The 22,739-nt window shown below is 45.4% G+C and overlaps 1 protein-coding gene across 4 annotated transcripts; it reads right to left on the reverse strand.

Annotated features, from left to right (window-relative positions):
• Positions 1–445: 445 nt before the first annotated feature.
• On the reverse strand, positions 446–22,689 carry EXD2 (exonuclease 3'-5' domain containing 2). 4 transcript variants are annotated; one of them, XM_025205981.1, is made up of 9 exons: positions 22,263–22,689; positions 19,881–20,268; positions 18,026–18,282; positions 14,373–14,499; positions 12,445–12,770; positions 10,636–10,742; positions 10,262–10,397; positions 7,657–8,013; positions 446–559 (listed from the first exon to the last, which is right to left on the reverse strand). In XM_025205981.1, the coding sequence occupies exons 2-9, from the start codon at positions 20,208–20,210 to the stop codon at positions 463–465; spliced, it is 1,737 nt and encodes a 578-aa protein (XP_025061766.1). In that variant the 5' UTR covers positions 20,211–20,268; positions 22,263–22,689; the 3' UTR covers positions 446–462. The 4 variants fall into 4 exon arrangements, with proteins under 4 accessions (XP_025061766.1, XP_006025250.1, XP_025061764.1 ...); XM_006025188.3 differs by lacking the exon at positions 446–559 and adding an exon at positions 1,765–3,988; XM_025205979.1 differs by lacking the exon at positions 446–559 and adding an exon at positions 1,765–3,991.
• Between the last annotated feature and the right edge of the window lie 50 nt (positions 22,690–22,739).

A 22,739-nucleotide genomic window follows, 5' to 3' on the forward strand; every position in this document is an offset into this window, starting at 1 on the left:
TTCCCACACCCTTCCAGGTCAAAACCGACCCATCCACCACGACTCTCTGGGTGTGACCCTCTAGCCAATTCGCCACCCCCCGGACTGTGTAGTCATCCAAGTCACAGCCTCTTAACTTGTTCACCAGTATGGGGTGGGATACCGTATCGAAGGCCTTCCTGAAGTCTAAGTATACGACATCCACCCCTCCTCCTGTGTCCAGGCGTTTGTAACCTGGTCATAAAAAGAAACTAGATTGGTCAGGCACGATCTGCCTGCCACGAACCCGTATATGTTTTATATGGAATCTTCAAAGTGTGCAAAATCTAAATTTTAATTAAAAAAAATAAAGCTTGTGTAGCTAAGCTACAGATGTCACACATGAACCAAGAGAGACCAAAGTAAGCCTGCAGAATCCCTGAAGTAACAACTGTTAAGTTAATCAGAGCGTCATTCAAAGTGCAGCGTCAGGACCAATATTTACTATTCCATTGGAGTCATTTCTAGAAGGTAGACTGGGAAAGCTGGTGGTTGTAAAGCCCTCATGTCACAGAAGCTGGGAGTTGCTGAAAGGAAAACACTGCAGAAAGATAAGAGAAGACTCCAAAAGGCAGGACTGAGGGAGAAAAACAGTGAAAGGAGCATGAAAAAAGAAACAAAGGGCTGGATTAGTACTGGTCCTAAAGGGGAGCAGGAACAAAAAGGATCTGAACAAATAACTAAGAGATGAGTTACTACCTAAAGGTCACTTTGGTCTCTGTACATGCCAACCTCCTACTGACATCAGCTGGAAACCCACTGTAGACTGGGGAGGCCTACAAAGTTATGAATTTACATCCTGGCTCTCACACCATAAGTAACAATCTCTTCCAAAGGTGTCAGACATTTTTGATCTGCTATAATTGACAGGTTCGTATTATTCAAATACAGTTATCTTGTTCATGGTATTATATAAAAGGGGCATTCTAGGAAAACAATATTTTAAACCAGTTTAAAAATAATACAAAGAATACATTTCCACACAAATCAGGATAAACCTGAAAGATGGAAAAGCAAGGTGTCAAAAGACATGTAATTTTCATACTTTTGATAAAAATTAAGGTAGAGTCAATATTCTCTGACATAGCAAGACTGAGAATGTTTTGGCAGATGAAAACACAAATACCATCTTTCAAGTCCTATTTCCAGGCCAGTAGTTCGAAAGAAACTAGAAATTCCTTGGTATATACCTTCTCCACATTTAAGGAGTCCCAATTTGGCTTGCTCTTGTCTCAAGACTATTCTGCTACCCTGACAGAGATAGAAATCACAACAGTCCTGCAGCCCACTCAGTGGTTACATCAAACTCAGGCTGTCCAAGACAACGTTACAATAGCAAGAACAGCTCAAGTGCTAGAAGAGAAGGGAGAAAACGCCGATGGCTGTGTTGAATTGGGGATTTCTGGGAAGGCAGTTTTGTGCTTAGGAAGAAGCACTAAAAAACCTGACAATATTATGGTACAGTGGATGCTGAAATAGGAGATAAGGAAATACGACCTGAACAAGCCTTCAAAATGATCTGGACAGGTGAGCCATATCTGGGCTGTTACAATAGAGATGAGGTTGCTTATTGAGATTACAACCAGATCTGTGAAAGGGCATGGAAATTAACACATTTGGACATGGGATGTGCTTTTTGTTAAGACTTGTCTTTGTAGATGGGGGGGGGGGGGGGGGGGGGGGGTATAACTGAGATAGTGTTTTACTTGCAACCCTGTGAAAAGATACATCAGTGATGTCCCATCTGCCCACTACTGCACCTCCTTGGGATTGACTACAAGCATGCCATATCTCCTCAACTGCAATGTATTTCAAGCAACCTACACCAGAAGTATTATCAACTGCCCATGAAACATGATTTTTTTCCTGGAATTACTACGGGCTGAGTTGATCAGAAATCAGATTTGCCTATCCTACCAATAGCTGGTAGAAGAATAGGTATCGCGTGACCCATCAGGACCAGAACCAATCATTCTGCACTAAAAAAAAACAAACTTCTTTTCCATTGGCATAAAGCTTTTTATTTCATACCTCTTGGCCCTGAACAATTGGACCTATTGTTTTAATTTCATCTACTTTATCCTCAAAGTGCCCAAGCCCCACTAATGGCTTATTTATTCATCCATGCAAAACTCATGCAAGATGGGCAAATACTAGATCCATTTCATAGATAGGAAGCTAAGTTACAGAGAGAATAAGTAACTTGCCTAAAGTTATACAAGATATCTGATGAGTCAAGATTTGAATCCAGATCTTCTGTGTCCTAGTTCATTGCTCCATCTACCAGACCCACCTTCCTACAGGGGAGGCATGTACTAAACATATTCTCAGTGCGAAGGTGAAACCCTAGGTAGGCCAGGACACTTGACTCAAAGCTGTAAACTGCTCTCTAGCCAAATCTGTCTTTTGACAGAGATGATGTCAAGGAGTTAAAACAATTAGAAATCCCTGGATTTAAATATGACTGGGGTTGTAAACAGAAGTTGCAGAAGAGCCAGAAATGACAGCGAGTGAAGGAAAACAATGAGGAAGATGTAGAGCAACCCCAAACTCAGTTTCACAGAAAGGTTATTTATTTTAAAAAGTTAAATATAAACTAAAATCTAGCACCAGGCAGAAACACGACTGCTAAACCTAAGTAGGCAGAATTACATTAAAAATTAACAAATCTAATGGCCAACATTTACAAAGCATTTTCCAAACATTAATTCAAATAAGCCTCACAACATCCCTGTGAGGTAGGTGAGTGTTATTAGCCCCATTTTACAGACAGGGAAACTGAGGCAAAGAGCAAATATGCAGCCTATTCAAGGCCACACAGCAAGTCAGTGTCAGAGCCAGGATTAGAACTCAGGTTGTTACCATGTGCAGGGATGCTTTAGAAGATGGTGCTTCTCTAAAGAAACCTCCCCACAATCCATTGCAAGACAACTGACCCCATTTCACTACAGAAATTATGCATCATGGTATCTAAACAGAAAAAACTGTACTGGAAAGTAATAATTCTATAGACAGTGTGCTGCTGGCAGCTCCTATGTTTTTAAAGAAGTGGTATTGGTGTTCCCATACTGCCAGCATCAAACAATGTCACATTTTATCAGGTGATGGCCACTGGAGGCCTCGCTGCACACAACTCTCAAAATGGGACAGCAGTGCTGCTTCTTCACCTCATTCGCACAAAGGCATCTCTCTTCATGGAAGGTCTCCTCCTGGTGCCTGTCACCAGAAGCAAGGAAAGGAGATGGGGGCAGGGGAGAGGGAATTGTGGGTCTGTAAAGAGGTGCAGCTGTAGAAGGAAGAGATCAGTTCATATCTGGCATCTGGCAAAACTGAAAAAATTCACAACCCAGGCTGAGAATCCAGGTCAAGAAGGTAAACCTAGCAGCACCACACCACTCTGAAGGGATAGCCAACATCAACACCGGGCACTCTCCTCTCAGGGTGGTGACATCCCCTTTTCCCATACTTCCTCCAGATTAAAACAGTCTAGAGGTGAAGGGCCAGATGAGGCCCCCAGCCCCATCTCTGTAAAATAAGCTTGTAAGGAATCACAGGCAATTTCATTCAGTATCTAGTTAAAAGCTCCATTGTTAAGTCCCCAAACAGCCACTGCTGGCAGCGGGACTCTCGCTGAGAAATGGCAAGCCCATGTACTTGCAAATCCCACGCGGAGGCCGAAATAAAATAGTTCTTCCATGTTAAGTGGCTGCTTTCCCTGTCAGACCCAGGTTTCAGTCCTCTGGAGGGATCGTTTCACGACAGCTCAATCTGAAGGTCCTCCCCATACTTTCGGATCAGCTTCCCATGATTGTGGTCCACTGACCACCGCACTGGGAGGTGCTTGGGCTGCATGGTGTCCAGGAAGTGCTGACGCCAATGCCTCTCCAACTGCATGAGGGAGCGCAACCCCCCTTTGGCGAAGCACTGCACCACCTTCAGGCCATGGGGAACGTAGTTCTCATTGTAAATCCTGCTGAGACAAGAGTGAAGCTAGGTTTCACAAAAGCCTGCTGGACTTGAAGCCTCTCCCTAAGGTACAGCAGCTTACTGACCACTGTCTCACCCTCGCAGCTTTACAGACACAAGGCTTAGCTGTGGCACCCCAGCTGATCACCACATCATCATCCAAGTAACAACCTGGGGAGGGACTTAGCTGGGTTTGTTTAAGCTTTGCTTTAATTCCAAACAGCTCCCTGGAGCACAACCACAAAACTAAAAGTGCCTTGTTAATTATCATGAAGAACAAGACTTTGCACCATTCATGAGGATCCTGGAGCGCTTGGCAAATGCTAATTAATTAGTAAACTAATTAAAGTTTACAAACATCCGGTGATATAGGCTGTGAACTTCTCAAGGCAGGAGACATGTGATCTATGGTCCCAATCCTACTGCAGCATCCCTGTGGGCATTTCCCTTCCCTGCTCAGCTCCACTACACTCTGTAGAGAGAACTGGCCACATCTGCAACTCCTTAGAAGCATTGGTAGCCACAGTGAAATACCATCCCCATTGTGCCAATGACAGATGTGAAGCTCAAGCTAGTGAAGTGGCTTATCAAAAAGCCATGCAATAAGCGATGGCAGCACTGGGAACAGAACTCCAGGACTTCTGCTCTAACCTCCAAAAGACTCGCATTTGGTTGTGGACACTGACTCATTGAGGCAATGTAAGATGTTACCAAGAAGGGCAGACCCCATCCTCCAGAAGTGCTTCACAACAGCTGCAATAAAGAGCTTCAAAGAAGTGTGGACCAGATGCCTGCCTTCACACAGGGAAACACTATATGTGGCCTATATCTCCAGTCACTTAAAAAGATGGAGTACTGGCCAGGTGAGGTTTTTAAGTTTACCCAGTGCTCGTTGCAGAATGTAAAATATCATGAACGTCACTCTGGACAACTACAATAGTGCAAGGGCACAATGGGGACTAACCTTTTTCAAGGTACATTTGGAGGGTCCATTGTCCTAAAGCCACCAACCTGAGAAGGGCTCTTTTTGCCCTTTATGGTATGTCATGAAGCATGTCAAAAATATGAAAAAGGACCATCTAAAGAGGCCCAATTTGAAAAATCAGGCCACTCACTGGGGTGCCTAATTAAGAATATGGAAACTATACTTGAGAAAATCATCCCTGTAATGACCGTATGACCAGAATTTTAAGAAAATGGGTTCCTTTAAGAAGTTAGGTTCCCATATCCTTAATTAGGCAGCCCAATGTGTAGCCCAGTTTTCCAAATAAGGCACTTGAACAGATGGCCTTAATATGGATTTAGGAGCCTAAGTTTAGACAGCCATTGTTTTGAAATTTCAGTGCCAATGTTTGCTAGGATATTGGTGACACCTGGACTGGTAAAGGACATCTGGAATATGGTGTTACCACTTCTCCTTAAACTGATACAGCTTTGCCGATGAAAAGGCAAAACGGTGGCAGACCTGTCTACCCACCTTATTCTAACAAAGGACACTGCAAGGGTATTGTAACTGCTTGGCAGAAGTGGAGCTGGGAAGTCCCAAGTTTGCAATATGACAATTAAACAGAGTTTATAATTCTACTAAGCAGGGGGCGATTCATCTTTGTTCTTGTTTTGTCATGTCTGGCTTCCTTGGGGATCAAAATATCCTTTCAGAAAGAGGAGAGCACAACACAAAATCTAACCTGGAGCTGATAAATTTTAGAACTTTTGCAATCAAAGCTGAAAGCCAATTTGCCAGTCTAGCAATCCTTCCCACAGTAGACCATACTATGCTACCAGATACTTAGCTGTGGACTAGTAACAAGCAAGGCTGCCTGATGCCTCCATTTTTAGATATAAAATCTGTTCAGTTAGAACTGAATGGAAAGGGCTGAATCATTCATACTCATAACTTGGTTTTCAATGGAATGAGAAAAAAAGACAATGAATTATACATTTCTCTCCAGAGTTGTATTAGGTTTATTAACTACCATTAAACCTTCCTGCACCCTGTGTGCACACTTAAGAAAGTTAAAACTAAACACAGGATCTAAGCTGGGTAAGAATGTTTGGAAAATTTAGTGCTCAAGACCAGTTAAATTACATCCCTCCTCAGCTGGAAGGGTGGAAAAGGATGAAAGGAAAGCAGTGCATGGGGACCCCCCACAACTCTCTCTACATTGAGTCCTGAAGAACATTATCAATTTGGGCTATTTTTACGAGTCTGGGAAAAGCTGCTGGAATGCAGTTAAGCAGTAGGCTTGAAGCCATGTTAAAACTCCAAGTACAATGTGAATCTTGCATTACATATGCCATATCAGCAGGATGTTTAAATCAGGCAGAATGGGAAAATGGCAAAATCTGCAATTCCAGTTAAGTGAGAAAATCTTGCTTGCTACTTCCTGGCAGGAAGGCCTTGAAATAAATACCGTTTCACTTAAGGATATGAGTAATAGCAATGGACATAACCAAATGTACCAGATGCAATAGTACTGTAACAGCTATACCTGTTTTCACAGCTTATCTAAGGCACATTTAAAAAAGGCAGCCTTGTCAAAGAAGACCACAAAATAAGAAGAAAGGAGAACAGGATGATGGTAAGAGAGACATGCCAGAAGGCTGAAGGAAAAAGAAAACAGTAGAATTCCAAAAACTGTAAAAATACACAGGAATACAAATCCCAGCTAATGAACACCTCCTAGGACTATGGAAGAACTTGTTCCTAGAGTCTCAGTAAAACAAAAACAAAAAAATTGAACCCAGGATGTTTACTAGCATGAACATGTTTGCATAAATAAGGGGTATGGACTGGACAAGGAGAGGGTGGGGGGAATCTGAGAACTAAGAGGATCCAAGACAACCTGCCAGTCTGTGGGCTGTCAACCCCTTACCCACAAAACTTGCCAGATAAGAATCTGTATTGCAGTCACAAGTAGCGAGACATATACTGAAGTAAACATAATGACTTGTGCTTTGGGGTATGTAACAATAAGAGGTTAGGCTGCAGACCTGTCTCTTGCCTCATATTGGCAGCCAACTTACCAAACCACCTGTAATGCAGGAAGCAGCAGAGCCGGAGTCAGAAGGTCATGGGACCAGCACTAGCAATAAGAGAATGGAAAGCTGGGAGAGCTAAAGCAGGGCTTGTATTTCACAGGGCATCAGGGTGAGAAAATAGAGCAGGCAGCGCCCAGGGATGTCAATGCCCTCATGGTAAAGTGCTGGAACCTTCTCTCTTCCTTTCCACGCAAAAAATACTGAGCCCAAAATCATCTTTACCATAAATGCACATATTTTAATGGGCTTATGCTTGTCCAATTAAATGCTCAATCTTTCTGCATACATCAGTTCCTCCCAGTCCTGAACAGAGATGCCTTTTAGCCTAACAGTAAAACCAATTCTTTTGACAGGTTGGCTGATGCTGAAGGGATATTAAGATAACCAAGGGAATTCTTAAAAGTGTTTTGCAGGGAGTAGAGGAAGCGTGGGGGGAAGGGAGAAAGTCAGAATACTTATTATTTAGCACTGCAAATGTTCTTATGACTTTTGGTGCTGTCCTACTAATTATATGAGGCTCTACATGCCCTAATGCACATACCCCTTCTTACATACATTTAAACCTAAAGCATACATAGACATGCACATGTATCTAAAATACTACATTGCATTACTGGGCTCTGGTTGTACCTGGTTTCCAGTTCTGCTGCTTCCTGGAGCATCTCTGGTGTAATGGTCTCTCTGTCAAAAAAGTCTTTGATTCCTTGCAGCAGCTCCTCCCTCCTGGAGTCAGGCAGGCTGCCCGCGTTCAGCAAGGCACGGGCCCCAGACCGAACCTGACGGCGGTGGGGGTCCTCCAAGAGGCGTACCCCTTCCTCACAGCCAATGGGGGCTGCAAACTCCTCTGCAAGTTGCTGCTTGAGATGGTTGTCATAGTAATTGGAGATGGCATGACAAGAAGTACAAAGCAGCAGCACATCATGGGAGTTGTGGTCCTTCATTTGGATGGGGAAGTGTCTCCTGTACTCATGAGGTACAATGTTTTTCCTATTAAGGAAACAGTAGCATTCTCAGCTAAGCTCCAGGCACCATCTACTGTAAATTCCTAAATTAAACATTGATATTCAATTATCTGAAGGGTGGTTACAAAGAGAATGGAGCTAGACTGCTTTCAGTGATGGCAGATGACAGGACAAGGAGCAATGGTCTCAAGTTGCAGCGGTTGCAGGGAAGTTTAGGTTAGACATTAGGAAAAACTCTCATTAGGAGGGTAGTAAAACCCAGAGAAGAGAGGTGGTGGAATTTCCATCCTTGGAGGTTTTTAAGACCCACCTAGACAAAGCTTTGGTTGGGATGATCTAGTTGGGGATGGTCCTGCTTTGAGCAGGGGGTTGAACTAGATGACCTACTGAGGTCCCTTCCAATCCTAATTTTCTGTGATTCTATAATTTTAATGAAGGAAACCATCACATGCATTGGGACTTTCTATATTTGGTGTCAGCCCAGAAGCAAACTTTATTTTTAAAGTTTGTGGACAATCTTTTAGGTTCCTTTTGAACAAGCAATGGTAAAAAAAAAAAAATCCCTCACAACTTTATAGATATTCCTTTAAAAAAGGGGGGGAGCCAGAAAAAACATCAATAAAAATGGCACTATATCACTTCTGTGTGCATCTGAAGGCCAAACTTATGACTTCAGTGACAGAAAAGCATGTTTCACTTTCTACTGCTGATAGCCCCATGGAGACAAAACAGATAAAGAGAGAACAAATGAGAGTTTATTCTGGATTGTGCACCACCAATATTCCTAATGGAAATCCCAAGCAAGATCTCCCAAATGAATGCATATGCACTTATCTAAACTCACAGGAGTAGCCTCATTAACAAAGAGACTACGTATGTATAAATAAGCAGGGGCTTTGGTGCTTGCAAGACTGGGGCTTTAAAGTCTAAATGCAAAACTAAATCCTGCCCTCATATGCAACTGTATATCCACAAATAAGGCAAAGAGGCAGCTAGCTGTTGTAGCTAAAAGTAACATCTAGTTTCCAAGAATTCCTGCTATGGGGGATGTGAGAAGCCCAAGTGAGAAGTCCTGCTTGTCTTTCAGATCCCAATATGGAGGGTGGGCTGTGAGTAAAAACATCCTCTGTAACCTAGGTAAGCTTGCTTTGGCAGCTGTTGAGACACAATCAGAAAAGCACCCCATCTTACTGTTTTTACAGGGGACCTTTTCAAAGCAGATTAAGGATTTTAAGATGAAATGCACGCGCTTATTCTAAAATAAAACAAGATTCAATGCAGCTAAATACATTTATTTAAGGTTGGCATGTTACTCAGTCTTCCCAGAGGCTTCCAGAACAAAATCAAATTTTAGAAAGTTACAAGCAATTGCACAACTACAAATGAGCATACTCAGTTAGATGACTGCTCATTTTCAGCAGCCTATACACGAGAGCTGAAGTGGAAAGAAACAGTACTTTTTTTCCGCCTTGACTGTCTAAGGGATTGGCAAGGATAAGAACACCTGCTTGGGAAACTCTGAAAGACAGAGAGACTATGTAGGCCTCCATAAGAAACAAAACTATTTTTCAACATTCTGCCCATAAAGACAACAAAAGCAAGGGTGCACCCTTCCCATTGCCAACAGAAGGAATCTAAGCCTGGAGACCCCAAACTGTCACACGAACTTTTTAAGCTTCTCCCCATCATTTTTGTTACATTCTTCAAATATTCAGCATTTCAAAGCTTTAATTCCTCTCTTAATATAAGTAAAGCTGTCCCAATATAAAATGGATGACCAGCTGTTCAGTTCAGATAACCCTGAAGATACTGCCCTCAGCTAAACAATAGCAGTCATAAAAACTCACCTTTCCCCCATACCCAGCCACTACAAGCTCATACGAGCTATTTAAGTGTTAACAGGCTTAAAAATAGAGTAGGGTTACTCTCACAAAAGGAAAAAAAACCCAAAAAACGAAATGAAAAGATATGCATGTAATGTGCATCACTGGTCTTCCCAGGCTGGACCACAGCATGTATGTTTCTGGTTATAGCCCTCTGCTGGAGAGAATGCTGACGTGTATGGTGTCAGACTTGCCACACAGCATGATCACATGGCTTTCTTATAGCTACAGCAAACCAAGGAGGCAAACCTTCTGTTTTCCACAAGCCTGATTGTTTTGTACATGACATAAACAACTACAAACACTAGCCTCTAGAAACAGGAACCTAAGCTAGATCAGGGGGATTCCTTCTACCAAAAGGATTCTTATTCCCTGAATGGCACAACTCACCGGATGTAGGACTCTCTCTTGCCACAGACTACACAGAGATTCTCCTTGACTGTCAGGTAATAATCAACCTGGGACTCGGGACGTCCCGAGGGCTCAAACTGCAACTTTACTACAAACGGATCCATGCTCACCAGCTCTGGAAGGGTAGAAGAAAAAAACAGGCCTTTGACAGTTGAAGAAAAACTATGGGTGGGAGCTAGATTGTTAACATGAAGGTGAGAGGGCACATCCTGTTTAACCCTTCTCCCAGCATCTCCAATAACTAGATATCAACATTTGAACCCCAACTTAAAGGTTTAATCTCTCAGCTAACTATCTTGGCAAAGTGGAAATCTTTCACAGATGCAGACTGATATGTGGCCTGTCATACGTACCTCCAATGCCCTTGTCCAAGTACCACTGGGCCTTCTTGCGATCGCAAGTGCACAGAGGCTGTCCGTCTGGCGCATGCAGAAAGCAGTTGTCATACAAGGGAGATTTTCTGTGAAATGAGGTCAATGTCAACAATTAATAGGCAACAGGACCCCAAAAAGGAGCTTCCTGTAACCGTGTATTTCACATTGCATTCAGTCAGCTTCCTTCAAGGCAACTGCATACCCTCAGTAATAAAAACACTCCATACAACTGCTCAGCAACATGTACTTATGGGCTGGGCACTGTATGGGCAAAATCAGCTATTGCCAAGGATAATAAAATACTGTCCAAAGAATAACTGCTGGCTGTGAAGGGTATATGAGCTCCCAGTTACCTTACAGCAGCCAAAACCCAAGGAGCTGGGACTTTCAACTCTGTTTCTATAGTTACCAATAACAAGTCTCACATTTCAAAATTAAAAATAAGTAAACCTCAGGAAACTGGAACATAAAAGGGAAGGCTAAGCTAAAGTGCATCAAAGACATGCGATCTACTGGAACTGGGGCTCATGTGTTAAGGGTTTCTGATATGAATGTAATTGTTTTCATAAATAAAGAAGCTGCATGTGGCAAGGCAAGAGTGCCTGGACTAGGAGTGTGAGCAGTCACATGTTAACCCCTCAGAGACTGGATGTGACCAATGGGCCACCAGCTAGACAGCCCTGTTCTAGTATATTCTCCCAGCAGTCCCTTCCAGCATACCCTCCAACATTTGGTCTCATCTAGTTTTAAATGTCTTTCATTAAACGGGTTTCTTCATTTTAAAAAAATCACACTAAACCTGAAGCTGTATCACCATTTGCTCAGAATTCTGTTATAGCAAGGATTCACTTTTTCCTAGGGGTCTGATCCTTCTTGATTTATTTGATGCTTGCTCTACATAGATTCTGAAATGATGAAGTGACCATAAAAAAAGAATGCATGATGCAAAAGAATTTGGTGATTTCTGTTGTAGTTGTTAGAGAATACTAAAGGAGCCAATATTATGGGCACCACTAAATTGGCCCCTTCCCAGCTTAAAGGAAGATCATAAAGGAGAAAGTGAATAGTGAAACATCTACTTTTCATCTGGCTGCATCTGTGACTGAAAATGTTTAACTTCCCATGTTTGCATGCATAAAATCTGACATACCCAAATAAAACCTAAAATCAGTACCATGTCTCCCCATGCTGGGATCAGATTAAGATTTAACCTGATTTGCTTTTATTTATTTAATTTAAATACATTGTATTTTATTTAAATTTAAATAAAACAAATAAGTAAAATAACTGGACATGGACATGCAGACTCCACTGCTACAAAATAACTGAGACCTTGGATGGTAGTTGAGGTTTGATGTTCTGTCTCCACGCAGTGCCCATTCTGGACACTCTGGAAACCATGTCACATGTGGTTCCTGTCTTGGATGCTCCCAGACTCACTATGCATAGCACCTGCTCCAATTGGTCCAGAACCAGGACTGCATTGCTGGAGCAGGCACCACATGCGATGCAGTCCTGACCTAACTACTGAGGGTTTTCCATGCAACATGGATCTTGGAGTGGGTGCCACAGGCACTGGATCCAGCACATGGGGTGAAGGGAAGGGAGTCTGGGATTCATGGGCTTGCTGGGCTGATCCAGGCCGCAGACCAGCCTTGCATCACTCATTTGACCAGTAGGGCCAGATAAGTTTGACATACCTGGGCTACAGGCATCCATCAAAAATCCTCTTCCTGCAAACACAACTAAAGGTGCATATATATATAAATAAAATGCTCATGCAATTACCTTGCAGAATATCCCACACCCAGGGGCTTCCGCTTTTGTTTCCGAGGGTCTTTCCCTTGCTGATTGACCATGGACTGGCCATTGGCTGCAGGTTTCCGATTCCTTGGTTTCTGCTGGGAGTCTGCCTCTCCATTCCCATCATCTCCTAGGCTGCTACTGCTTCTTCCTCTGAATGGGACGTCCATCAATCCCTGGCACTTACCCACCACCTTCTCCCATGCAGTGATGGCATTTTGACCTTCAAATGTAGCAGGGAGGAGGGAACATCCCAGAAGATGGAGAAACAGAGCTACTGAGACCTGGGCATCTTTGGCAGCATACATGATCTGGTGGGGGAGCAGCAAGAGCACAACATTATTGTTCAGCAGACAGCAACAAGCCAAACACCGTGTGTGGACTGGAGTCAAGTTTCACCCAAACAGTGAATCTTTAACAACATTTGTAGTAAAGCCAAAAACAGCCTTTGTTCTGCTTAGATGCTTACACTGAGCAGCAAAGTGAGGGGCTTACAATAGTAATACTTCCTACTTATAGCAACAGTCCCTGGCCTCCCTTTCATTACACAACCTGATGCCAGTATAGCAACCTACTGTATAGATATTTATCCTGTGCCTCCCCCTAGTGGTCTCTGACATTCTAGAAGCAACGATTTTTGCGGATACCTTTTATTGGACCCACAAGATATTCCTCCCAGCTATACAGTAGGTCCAATAAAAGGTATCCCCCACAAAAATCCTCATCCCTCACATTTTTCCTGGACCATCATGGCTGCAACATCACCCCAACTCTACCATTGACATTCAAGCTGTTTATAGTATAATTTCAAAGCAGATGAGTGAAGAAGCAAGTGGGGTTCCTGAAAGATTTTCACACCCACACACACACACCCACACACAGTAGACTTCTGCACACCAAAGAAACTTACTGACAGGCTGTGTTCAAAAGGCATACCCAGAGCTTTATGTAGTTAGCTCCCTTCTCTCAAGGAGCTGAATAATAATCTGCTCATCAGGGGCACTATCCTAGAACCAGACCACAGCTATGAAATGTTTAAGCAAAATTTAATATCTTCCATGCTTTCAGCTTGTTGGCTGTAGCTGGCCTGGTCTAAGGACACAGGCAGGCAAGGTTCTTTTGGTACACATGATATGATATCTTTTATTAGACCAAGTAAATAGTTGGAAAAATTGTTCTTTACAAGCTTTTGGGCACACATACCCTTCTTCAGGCATAGGGAGAGTTTAGTGGGTAGAATATGCATTTTGCATCTTGGCTTCTATTCTACCCAGGAGAGCACACATTACACCAGCAAACTCACCCTGTACCTGAAGAAGGGTGTTTGTGCACAAAAGCTTGCAAAGACACTTTTTTCCAACTATTTACTTGGTCTAATAAGAGGCATCACATCTACCCAAAGAACCTTGTCTGTCTATGTCTAAGCAAAGCATTCAAGCTTATGCTTAACTTCAAGCACAAGAAGTCACATTCAAATCCTCACATGCATGGGTGGATCAAAGCAAGAGTGCTCAGCTCTTTCAGAGCCAGAGTGCTGAGCGCCATGAGATGCACAGAACACAAAACCCTTGCAGATTAGCAGTTACCAGTTTCTGGAGCTTCCCTTGAAATAAATTAACACTTGGCACTTCAGCCACTGCTGGCATTGAAAAAGGCATTGGAAGAGGCATTAGTGATTTTCAGGCATTAAACCTTGAATTCTGGTCCCCCACTCTAGGAGACAGGAAATCAGCCCTATTGAAAGAAAGGAAAGTAGCAGTACAGAGAAGGAAAGAGGGATATGAGATATAAGTCACAGACTGTGTTGGTGGCAGAGCTGGGAACTGACCTCACATTTCCCAAGTCCAACTAGAGGCTTTGATTACAACATTGTATGTAGCATTTTTGTGAGGAAGACTAATCAGAAGACACACCTGGTCCTGAGTCAGTTCTTCCACCTCCCAGTTGCTGCAGCGCAGGCTTGGAGACTTGTCAAGGGGGCAGTTCAGGACATTCTCGCACAGAGACTTGAGGCTAAGCCCATTCTGGAGCAGATCCTTCCTTCGGTTTAATAACAAAAGAGTAAACAGACAACCATCAAAGCAAACCAGAACTTCCCATCTGTCCAGATTCTGTTCAAACATGGTGAACAATAAAGAATGAGATGAGGTCCATGTTGGGGACCACTAGCAACAAGACACCTGCTCACTTGCTAATTAACTGTATTTTCCAAGCTAGCATGGCTTTTGCTTAGGGGTGCACTGATAGAGATTTGGGGGGCCGATACAGATAGATGATTTTTAAGGAGGCATATCAGCTGATACGGATCCAATTTCTGATACAGTTGCATCCAGCTGGTAAGTCTGTTGTGGTGGAAGGGATGGAGGGGTGCAGATCAACGCCCCCCATAGTGAGGGAGAGTGGGGCAGGGGCTGAGGCTGGTGCTGCCCAGCCGGGGTAGGATGGAGCCGCGGCTTGTCCAGGGGTTGTGGGGAGGGGGTGCAGCTCCTGCTGCTGCGCGTACCCTGGGAGGGAACAGGGTAAGACATGTGCCCCCAGATCTGTGCGGGGTACAGGCAGGGTGGGCTACAGCTGTGCGCTAGGGCCAGGGCTGCACTGAGCTCTTCCTGGCACATGGTGGGAAATGGGGGGTGGGCCAGGGCTGCACTCAGGGTGGGCAGTGGCTATGGGGGGGTCTACAGCAAAATTTGGGGTGGCAGCAGCCTCCCCCATAACCTCCCTCCCAGTGCCACTGCCACCCCCTCTGAGCACAGCCCCAGCCCCTGCCCCACTCCCTCCCACACTGCAGGGGACATTGATCTAATCCCCCACACCCCTTCCCTCCTCCCTCTCCTTCCACAGCAGACTTACCAGCTGCACACAACTCTTCAAGCTGCCTGCATGCTGCGCTCCAGCTGCATGGGCATTTATCGGCCAAATCAGGCCAATTTCCAATACAGTTAATTTTCTTTATATTGGTGTTGATCTGATATCAGACTGATGTATCGGTGCACCTCTACTCGTGCTCCCTTAGTTTACTTATACATTTTAGAGCGTTAGATCACAAACCTCTCCTCTTGAAGCTGTTTTGCATAATATAAGCACTAGACTGTGGTGTACTGGTACCTATTACATGGCAAGCACCCTACCTGTCTAAACCATAGGATTTGGACTTGTAATAATCCAACTTTATGACCCCCAGAGCAGCCTCTATTGTTGTCCTGCAAGGTGGCCAAATGATGCTCCTAATTTGTATGCAAAACCAAAATTACAAAACACAAAATAAATGTGCACATGTACCTTTACTTGATTGTTGAACATTATCCATTATCTGCGATATGGCCCCACTTTACTTATCTTTAAGACTGGACAGGAGCAAGAGCAGTATTTTAGGTCAAAGCCAAATACTTAACTCGGCGATTCTCAACCCAGGTGCTACAAGATGCTGCAGAATATTAGCATAGTTGTGTGTGCAAACATGATTCACAAGATAAACCCAGAGATTTCAAACAGAAATGCATAGCGTCAAAACATTCTGACCCATTGTGATATTTCTGAATTTTCTGCAATAGAATCATAGAGTCATAGAAGTAGGGTCAGAAGGGACCTTGTAGATCTTCAAGTCCGACCCCCTGCCTGGGCAGGAGGAAAACTCGGCTCAAATGACCCCAGCCAGGTAGGCTTCAAGACTCTTCTCAAAGACTCCAAGGGTAGGAGCCAGCACCACTTCCCTTGGAAGTTGGTTCCAGATCCTAGCCACCCTAACTGTGAAGTAGTTCTTACGGATGTCTAATCTAAACCTACTCTCCAACAACTTATGGCTGTTATTCCTTGTTATCCCAGGGGGCGCTAAGGGAAACAAGGTCTCCCCCAAACCCTTCTGGTCCCCCCTAGTGAGTTTATAGACGGTCACAAGGTCCCCCCTCAGCCTTCTCTTGTGAAGGCTGAACAGGTTCAGGTCCCGTAGCCTCTCATTGTAGGGTCTGCTCTGCTGTCCCCGGATCATGCGGGCGGCCCTCCTCTGGACCCTCTCAATGTTGTCCACATCCCTCTTGAAGTGGGGTGCCCAGAACTGGACACAGTACTCCAGCTGCGGCCTGATCAGTGTCACGTAGAGTGGGAGGATCACCTCCTTGGCCCTACTTGAGATGCACCTGTGGATGCACGATAAGGTTCGGTTAGCCCTGCTGACCGTGACCTCGCATTGTCAGCCCATGTTCATCTTGGAGTCAATAATGACTCCAAGATCCCCTTCTGCCTCCGTGCTCTCAAGAAGGGAGTTTCCCAGCTTATAAGTGTGCCGCTGGTTCCCACTGCCCAAGTGCAGCACCCTGCACTTGTCAGTATTGAAACCCATCCTATTTTTGTTAGCCCACCTCTGTAACCTGTCCAGGTTAAGTCCAGAACTCCTGTATTATTTTCCCCACAGTCAAAAAGCAAAATAAATAAATAAACAAACTGAAATCTTAGCAGGCATTTTCTGAGGGGTGCCTTGACTGCGAAAAGGTTGAAAACCACTGTTTTAGCTTGAGGAGACGGAAACCCAGCATCAGCTGTCCAACTCTCTTCATTGCTAATGTATGGATAAAAGAACAGCAAAGTTGCCATTTAGCACCCTTGCACCTGGGATTATATGGAAGATAAAGCTGTCACCAGCACCATTTCAAGCCCTGGATGCTAGATGATAATGCACCAATACTGGAAGGCTTTTCCGCTGGTAGTAACAGAAGCAGCATTCTCCACAGTCTTTGGAGCCCATAAACACTTAAAATGGCTCCACAGACTGAAAGATTCTGCCTCAGAGGACAAAAATAAGTAGTGCACACTGATAGGTGAAAAGAAACCAGTTCAGCCCAACCCTTTGTTCAGAGAGACTAGATGAGCTTTCCCTTCTACCTCTTATTAGGTCTTTGTGATCTTGCAATTCAGTTCTGAGTTAAACTGATATTGTGAGCCCCTGAACAAAGTAGATGGCAGCATTCACTGAGATCCTAGGAGCTAGTTACAAAAACAATCACTATAATTGATACTAACTACTGACAACCTCAGCAGAGAAGACAAGGACTTGTCTACATTATTCCGTTGCTATAACTATGCCAGCATAGAGTTCCCTAGAGTACATACGGTGTATGGGGCAGAATTTTTTTCCTGGTGCCATCACTACCCTGTCTCTCTGAATGACATTAGCCAAGTCAGCAACAGCCTTCTTTTGTCAGCATAGCTGTGTCCAGAAGTTTTGCCACCATAGCTATGTTAATTAGAGGAGTGATCTCCCTTTTTTTTTTTTTTTTTCTTTTCAGTTCCTAGTCAGCATAACTTTGAAATGCATACCTGACCTGAATGGGCTACAGGGACTCTACTTCTCTCGCACTGGTACAGCTGGTCCCCCAGGTCAGGTATGAGACACTGCAAGGACACCTAGAGGGGAACTTGCATGGTTGCTACCCACACTGTTAACTGTACTGAGGAAGCACCAAGGACTTCAGAACTGCCCATGTGGCATCCTTCATCAAAATAAAGTCATTTTTACCATTTCTAACTCAAGTTGTACGACACAAGCAGGTTGCTCCTGTGCATGGGTACACACCTCTGTCGCATGGCTAGGTAACGGAGATCCACGCTCCCTTTGACTGCAAGGCCGTAGTCCTGAAGTAGCTTGCAGGCATCCTCCCAGCACCCCACTCCTACTTTTAATATGGTGCTATCTGCCAAGATGTCCAGTAAAGTCTTTGGGATAGTCCGTCCACTGTTGATGAGCCTGGACAAACGAACGAGAATGCAAAGGCCGCTGGAGGAAGCCATCTGTAAAAGGGATACGGGATTGGCCTTTCCTTCCACTGACACCTGGAACACAAGGAGTTGGGGTTGAGTACTAGTATCCAGGCCTGGAATAAGCCAGAACAGAACCACAGGGCACTTTTAGACATGCTCCAGGGGTGGAGTGGGGGGCACTTTAATCACAGCAGCTCCAAGAACCACTCTAATTAAAGCGCTGCAGTATCTCATGCATCAGCATCCCCAAGCTTCAAAATGGCCATGGGAGCATTTGAACTAAAGCTTGTTCAATAAGCTTTAGTTCAAGCACCCTTGCTGCCATTTTGAAGTGCAGGGACACTGATACACAAGACGTGGGAGGCTCTGAAGCATGGTAATTATGCTCTAGCAGAGTCAGTTAAGCAAGTCTGCTCTGACACCCTGTAATTACAGCACATCAGAGCAGCCTTCACGCTCATGTACAAGCAGACAGACAGACATTAAAGATGGGAAAGCCCTGATGTCACCCAATTCAGTCCAAACCTTGTCACACCACTGTAGCATTACACTGAACAGTGCATTCCCTAGAGCAGAGCTTTCCAAACTTTTCATGTTGGTGACACACTTTTTAGACGCATCATTTTGCGACACAGTAATTCAGTTCCGGGGGAGGGGCCAAGGGAAGCAGACGCGAGTAAGGGAGCTCCGCGGTGCACTTCCGCAAAATTTTCTGCATTTCACGTGACACACCTACACACTGCCGCCGACACACTGTGTCGCGGCACACAGTTTGGAAAGCTCTGCCCTAGAGCATTTTCTGGTCCAATATGAAGTGGCTGAAGCAATGCAACTTCTATCACTTTTCTTGGATGACTATTTCACAGCCTGCATTACTTGTTAAGTGCCTTTTCCTTATGTATGCAAGAGAAGTCCAGCCAGAAGTCTACCTCTGGATCAGGCTCTGTCTACAGGGCTGCTGTCACTATAATCAGTGGCCAGGCCCCTGGTGTGAATGTAGCTTGATAGCAGGCAGAGCCATATCACCAAAGCTTTCCAATTCCCCTGAATGACAGAGTTTCATCCACTATGGAGTGTGATTTTTACACATCACTAGTAGGCATAGCTCTGCCAGCAGAACTTTGTCATGTGAACTATTCTTCATTCCATTTGAAAACTTGCTGTGAAGCTTGTAGGGGAATTTCCCCTCCTGAGAGAGGTAATATTTTATATTACGTACAGTTTTCCCTCCTTAACTACTTTTAAAGCATCCCCTTATTTTAAGAGTTATGAGTAATTAACAATAAGTTAACTCAATGAGGCCCAATATCATTCCAATGATGCACCTTGAAAGAAACAGCATTCAAGTACATGATATAATGCTTAGCCACAGTTCTAATTCCTCCAACAGAACCAGTTAGATTCATCCCTGAAGTCTAACAAACAGCTGAACCAATATTTCCAAATCGATGGTGAGCCAATTTCAATTTCAAGTACAGTACAAAAATAATCATAAATTTTTAAATAAATGAATAAATAAATATTGATTCATCATGAATTTGGCAGTTTCAAGAGTCCAGTTGCTGCTGTGTCTATTCCAACAAGCAGGTGACTTTGATCAGGTGCCAGGCTTCATCCAATCCATCTCTGCTTTATCAGGCAGAAAGAGACAGCTTTCCTTTATCACTCACCCACTCACAGTCAACCCCAAGCACTGGCCACCTCTCCAGCTCCTTCTTCAGCAATGGTTCCACACCATCCCACTCCGCTGGCTCTGAAACAATCACAACTTCTGCTTCCAGGAACTTTTCCACCCAAGAAATGGCAGGATAGCTGAAGGGAAGCAGCTCCTTTTCTTCCACTGGTGTCAGTTCCTTATCTCCTGGCTCTCTTGCAGATCCTTCTTGTTTACAGTGGGTCCTTTCTTTCCGACGCCGAACGACCCCCCACAAAATCAGCCCCCCTGCTGCAATACCCAACAAGGCGGCAGCTGTGATCGTCACTGCTGTCTGTCTGGGCATTTTTCATCCCCGTCTGCTTCACCCACTCAGAACAGCATCACAGGACTTTCATCACAGCCTGCAAAAGAAAAAGGAGGAGGCATGGTAGTTAAATATAGCTTAGTTACAAGGTTTACAAAGCATAAAATGACATCATAGCTAGAGTCCTACCAGGAACTTGGGACCATAAAAATGAAGGAGGGCTTTTTAAAAGGCACTGAGCTTCATTTGGGGCAAGCCCAACAGGGACCAGGAGGAATGCCAAGAACAGCCACTGCACATCAAGTCACCCAGTGGAAGCAGACGCTGGCTTCCCATTAACCTGGTGTTTGTCCAGAACCGGGGTGAATCCATGAAGGATACAGTGGTTCAGTTGCACCCCCACTTTGGTTCCTACTCCACCCAAAGTTTAAAACAAACTGCCAGGCAGTGACAGCAGCATTTCTAGTCAGGCAGTGCTGAGGGAATGTATGGACTTCATGGCTCATTATGATCCACCTGATCACAGAATCATATTAAGGTTGGAAGGGACCTCAGGAGGTCATCTAAGCCAAACCCCTGATCAAAGCAGGGCCACCCCAAAATACATCATCCCAGACAAGGCTTTGTCTACCTTGGTCTTAAAAGCCTCCAAGATGGAAACTCCACAGCTTCTCTGGGTAACCTATTCCAGTGCTGCACTACCCTCCTCATGAGTTTTCCCTCATATCTAACCTGAACTTCCCCTGCTGCAACTGGAGACCATTGCTCCTTGTTCTGTCATCTGTCACCACAGAGAACAGTTTAGCTCCACCCTCCTTGCAACGAACCTTCAGATAGTTGAAGGCTCTCATTAAATCCCCCCCTCAGTCTTCTCTTCTCCAGACTGAATAAGTCCAGTTCCCTCAGCTTCTCCTCACAAGACCTGTTCCCCAGCCCTTGAACCATTTTCACTACACTCCGCTAGCCTCTCTCCAGTTTACCCTCATCCTTTCTGCAGCAGGAGACCCAAAACTGAACGCAGGACCGTGCTAGCGCAGAGTAGAGGGGAATCATCACTCCTGAACTCTCCATTTCAGGGGCGTTAATGATCTACGCTCCCCCTTTTTTTTTTTTTAATGGCCTTGATGCTCTGTTCAGCAATCAGGCCTTTCTGCTGCTGCGTTCGTTGCTGCCTGCCAGCTGCTCCTAGTAACCTGGCTCCTAGTTCAACAGTTTTAACTCATCCTAGTGAAGCTGTATTTGGTTTTGCTTCAGTTGCAACCAGGGTGCAAATAACACTTCAACTCTTGGGGTGGGGGGACTTAACACCAAGTTAAACTGGTCCATTGATTAACAAGTCCCCCAGGTTCTTTGGGTAGACATGACACCTTTTACTAGACCAACTGAGTAGTTGGAAAAAAGTTCTTGGCAAGTTTTTGTGTCCAATCACCTTCGCAATGAAGAGCGATTGCATCCGAAAGCTTGCAAAGAACTCCCTCCCCTACTAATCCAAAATATCACATCTACCCAAATAATCCTGCCTGCCTTTACCTTTAGACCAACACGGCTACAACACCCCCCTCCAGGTTACACTATCCAAATCTTACAGGGGGACTCTTGTCTCTGCCGGGGGGCTCAGCCCCCACACCGTGCTCCCCCGGAGCTCGGGCACTGGCTGCACCCGAGCGACGCGGCCCTCGCCCCTGGTGCCGGGCCCTGCTTCGGGTTTTTTCTGCCCTGGACGCAAGGGGGTGCAGTGGTAGGGGCACGGCGCCCCTCCCTTCCGCCCCTGCTGCAGACTAAGCCCCTGGGCCGAGCAGGCGGCTAGGCCCGTGCGGAGCCGGCTCGCGTCCACAGAGATTTGAAGGGCGACACCGGCGGGTGCTGCCCCCCCCCCGGGCCTTCTCGCGGGATCAGGATCGGGCCGCAGCCCGCGACTCCCCGCAGCGCCAGTCCTCTGCCCCCGCTCCTGGACCCGCGGCGGCTTAGCCCGAGCCAGGCGCTTGCAGGTGGAGCCCGGGGGCTCTGGCACATGAATGCGAGACAGGCCGAGCCAAGCCATGCAGCCGGGGGATTGCCCACGCCCATCCCCATCCCCATCGCGCCCCTCACCTGCCCGGAAGGCGGCAGCATCCATCGACCGGAACTCTCCGCGCTGCGGCCGCCGCACCCACCCGGAACTGCTGATCTGAAGGACACTTCCGGTCGCCGGGGGGTTCTCAGGGGAAGGAGTTCCCCGGGTTCTGCCTCTGGGTGCCGCCATGTTGTACGGAAATCGCCTCTGTTTGGCGCAGGGGCTCGGACCGGGTTTCTCTAGGCACAGTGGCTTGCGCGGTATGCTCCTCGGGCCCCAATGCACCTTTGTTCCGTGTGACTCATTTGCATGGGCTGGTGAGCAGGGATGGAGGCACCCTGCTAGGCTGGAGGCACTAAGGAGTCAGGGGCCTGGCAGCTTCGGTACAAGTGGGCCATCATCATCGTCCGAGTCCCCAAGGTCTGGAATAGCCTGCCACAGGAGGTGGTTCAAGCACCTACTTTGAACGCCTTCAAGAGAAATTTGGTTGTTTATCTTGCTGGGATCCTATGACC

Source organism: Alligator sinensis, unplaced genomic scaffold (genome assembly GCF_000455745.1).
Source record: "Alligator sinensis unplaced genomic scaffold, ASM45574v1 scaffold768_3, whole genome shotgun sequence".
Lineage (NCBI taxonomy): Eukaryota > Metazoa > Chordata > Crocodylia > Alligatoridae > Alligator > Alligator sinensis.

Coding starts and splice junctions, on each gene's coding strand:
- EXD2 (XM_025205979.1), bottom strand. CDS start 20,210: ATGCCCAGACAGACAGCAGTGACGATCACAGCTGCCGCCTTGTTGGGT. Junction 10,743..12,444: donor GGTGTGGGATATTCTGCAAG/GTAATTGCATGA, acceptor CTCATTTCACAG/AAAATCTCCCTTGTATGACA. Junction 10,398..10,635: donor CTTGGACAAGGGCATTGGAG/GTACGTATGACA, acceptor CTACCCTTCCAG/AGCTGGTGAGCATGGATCCG.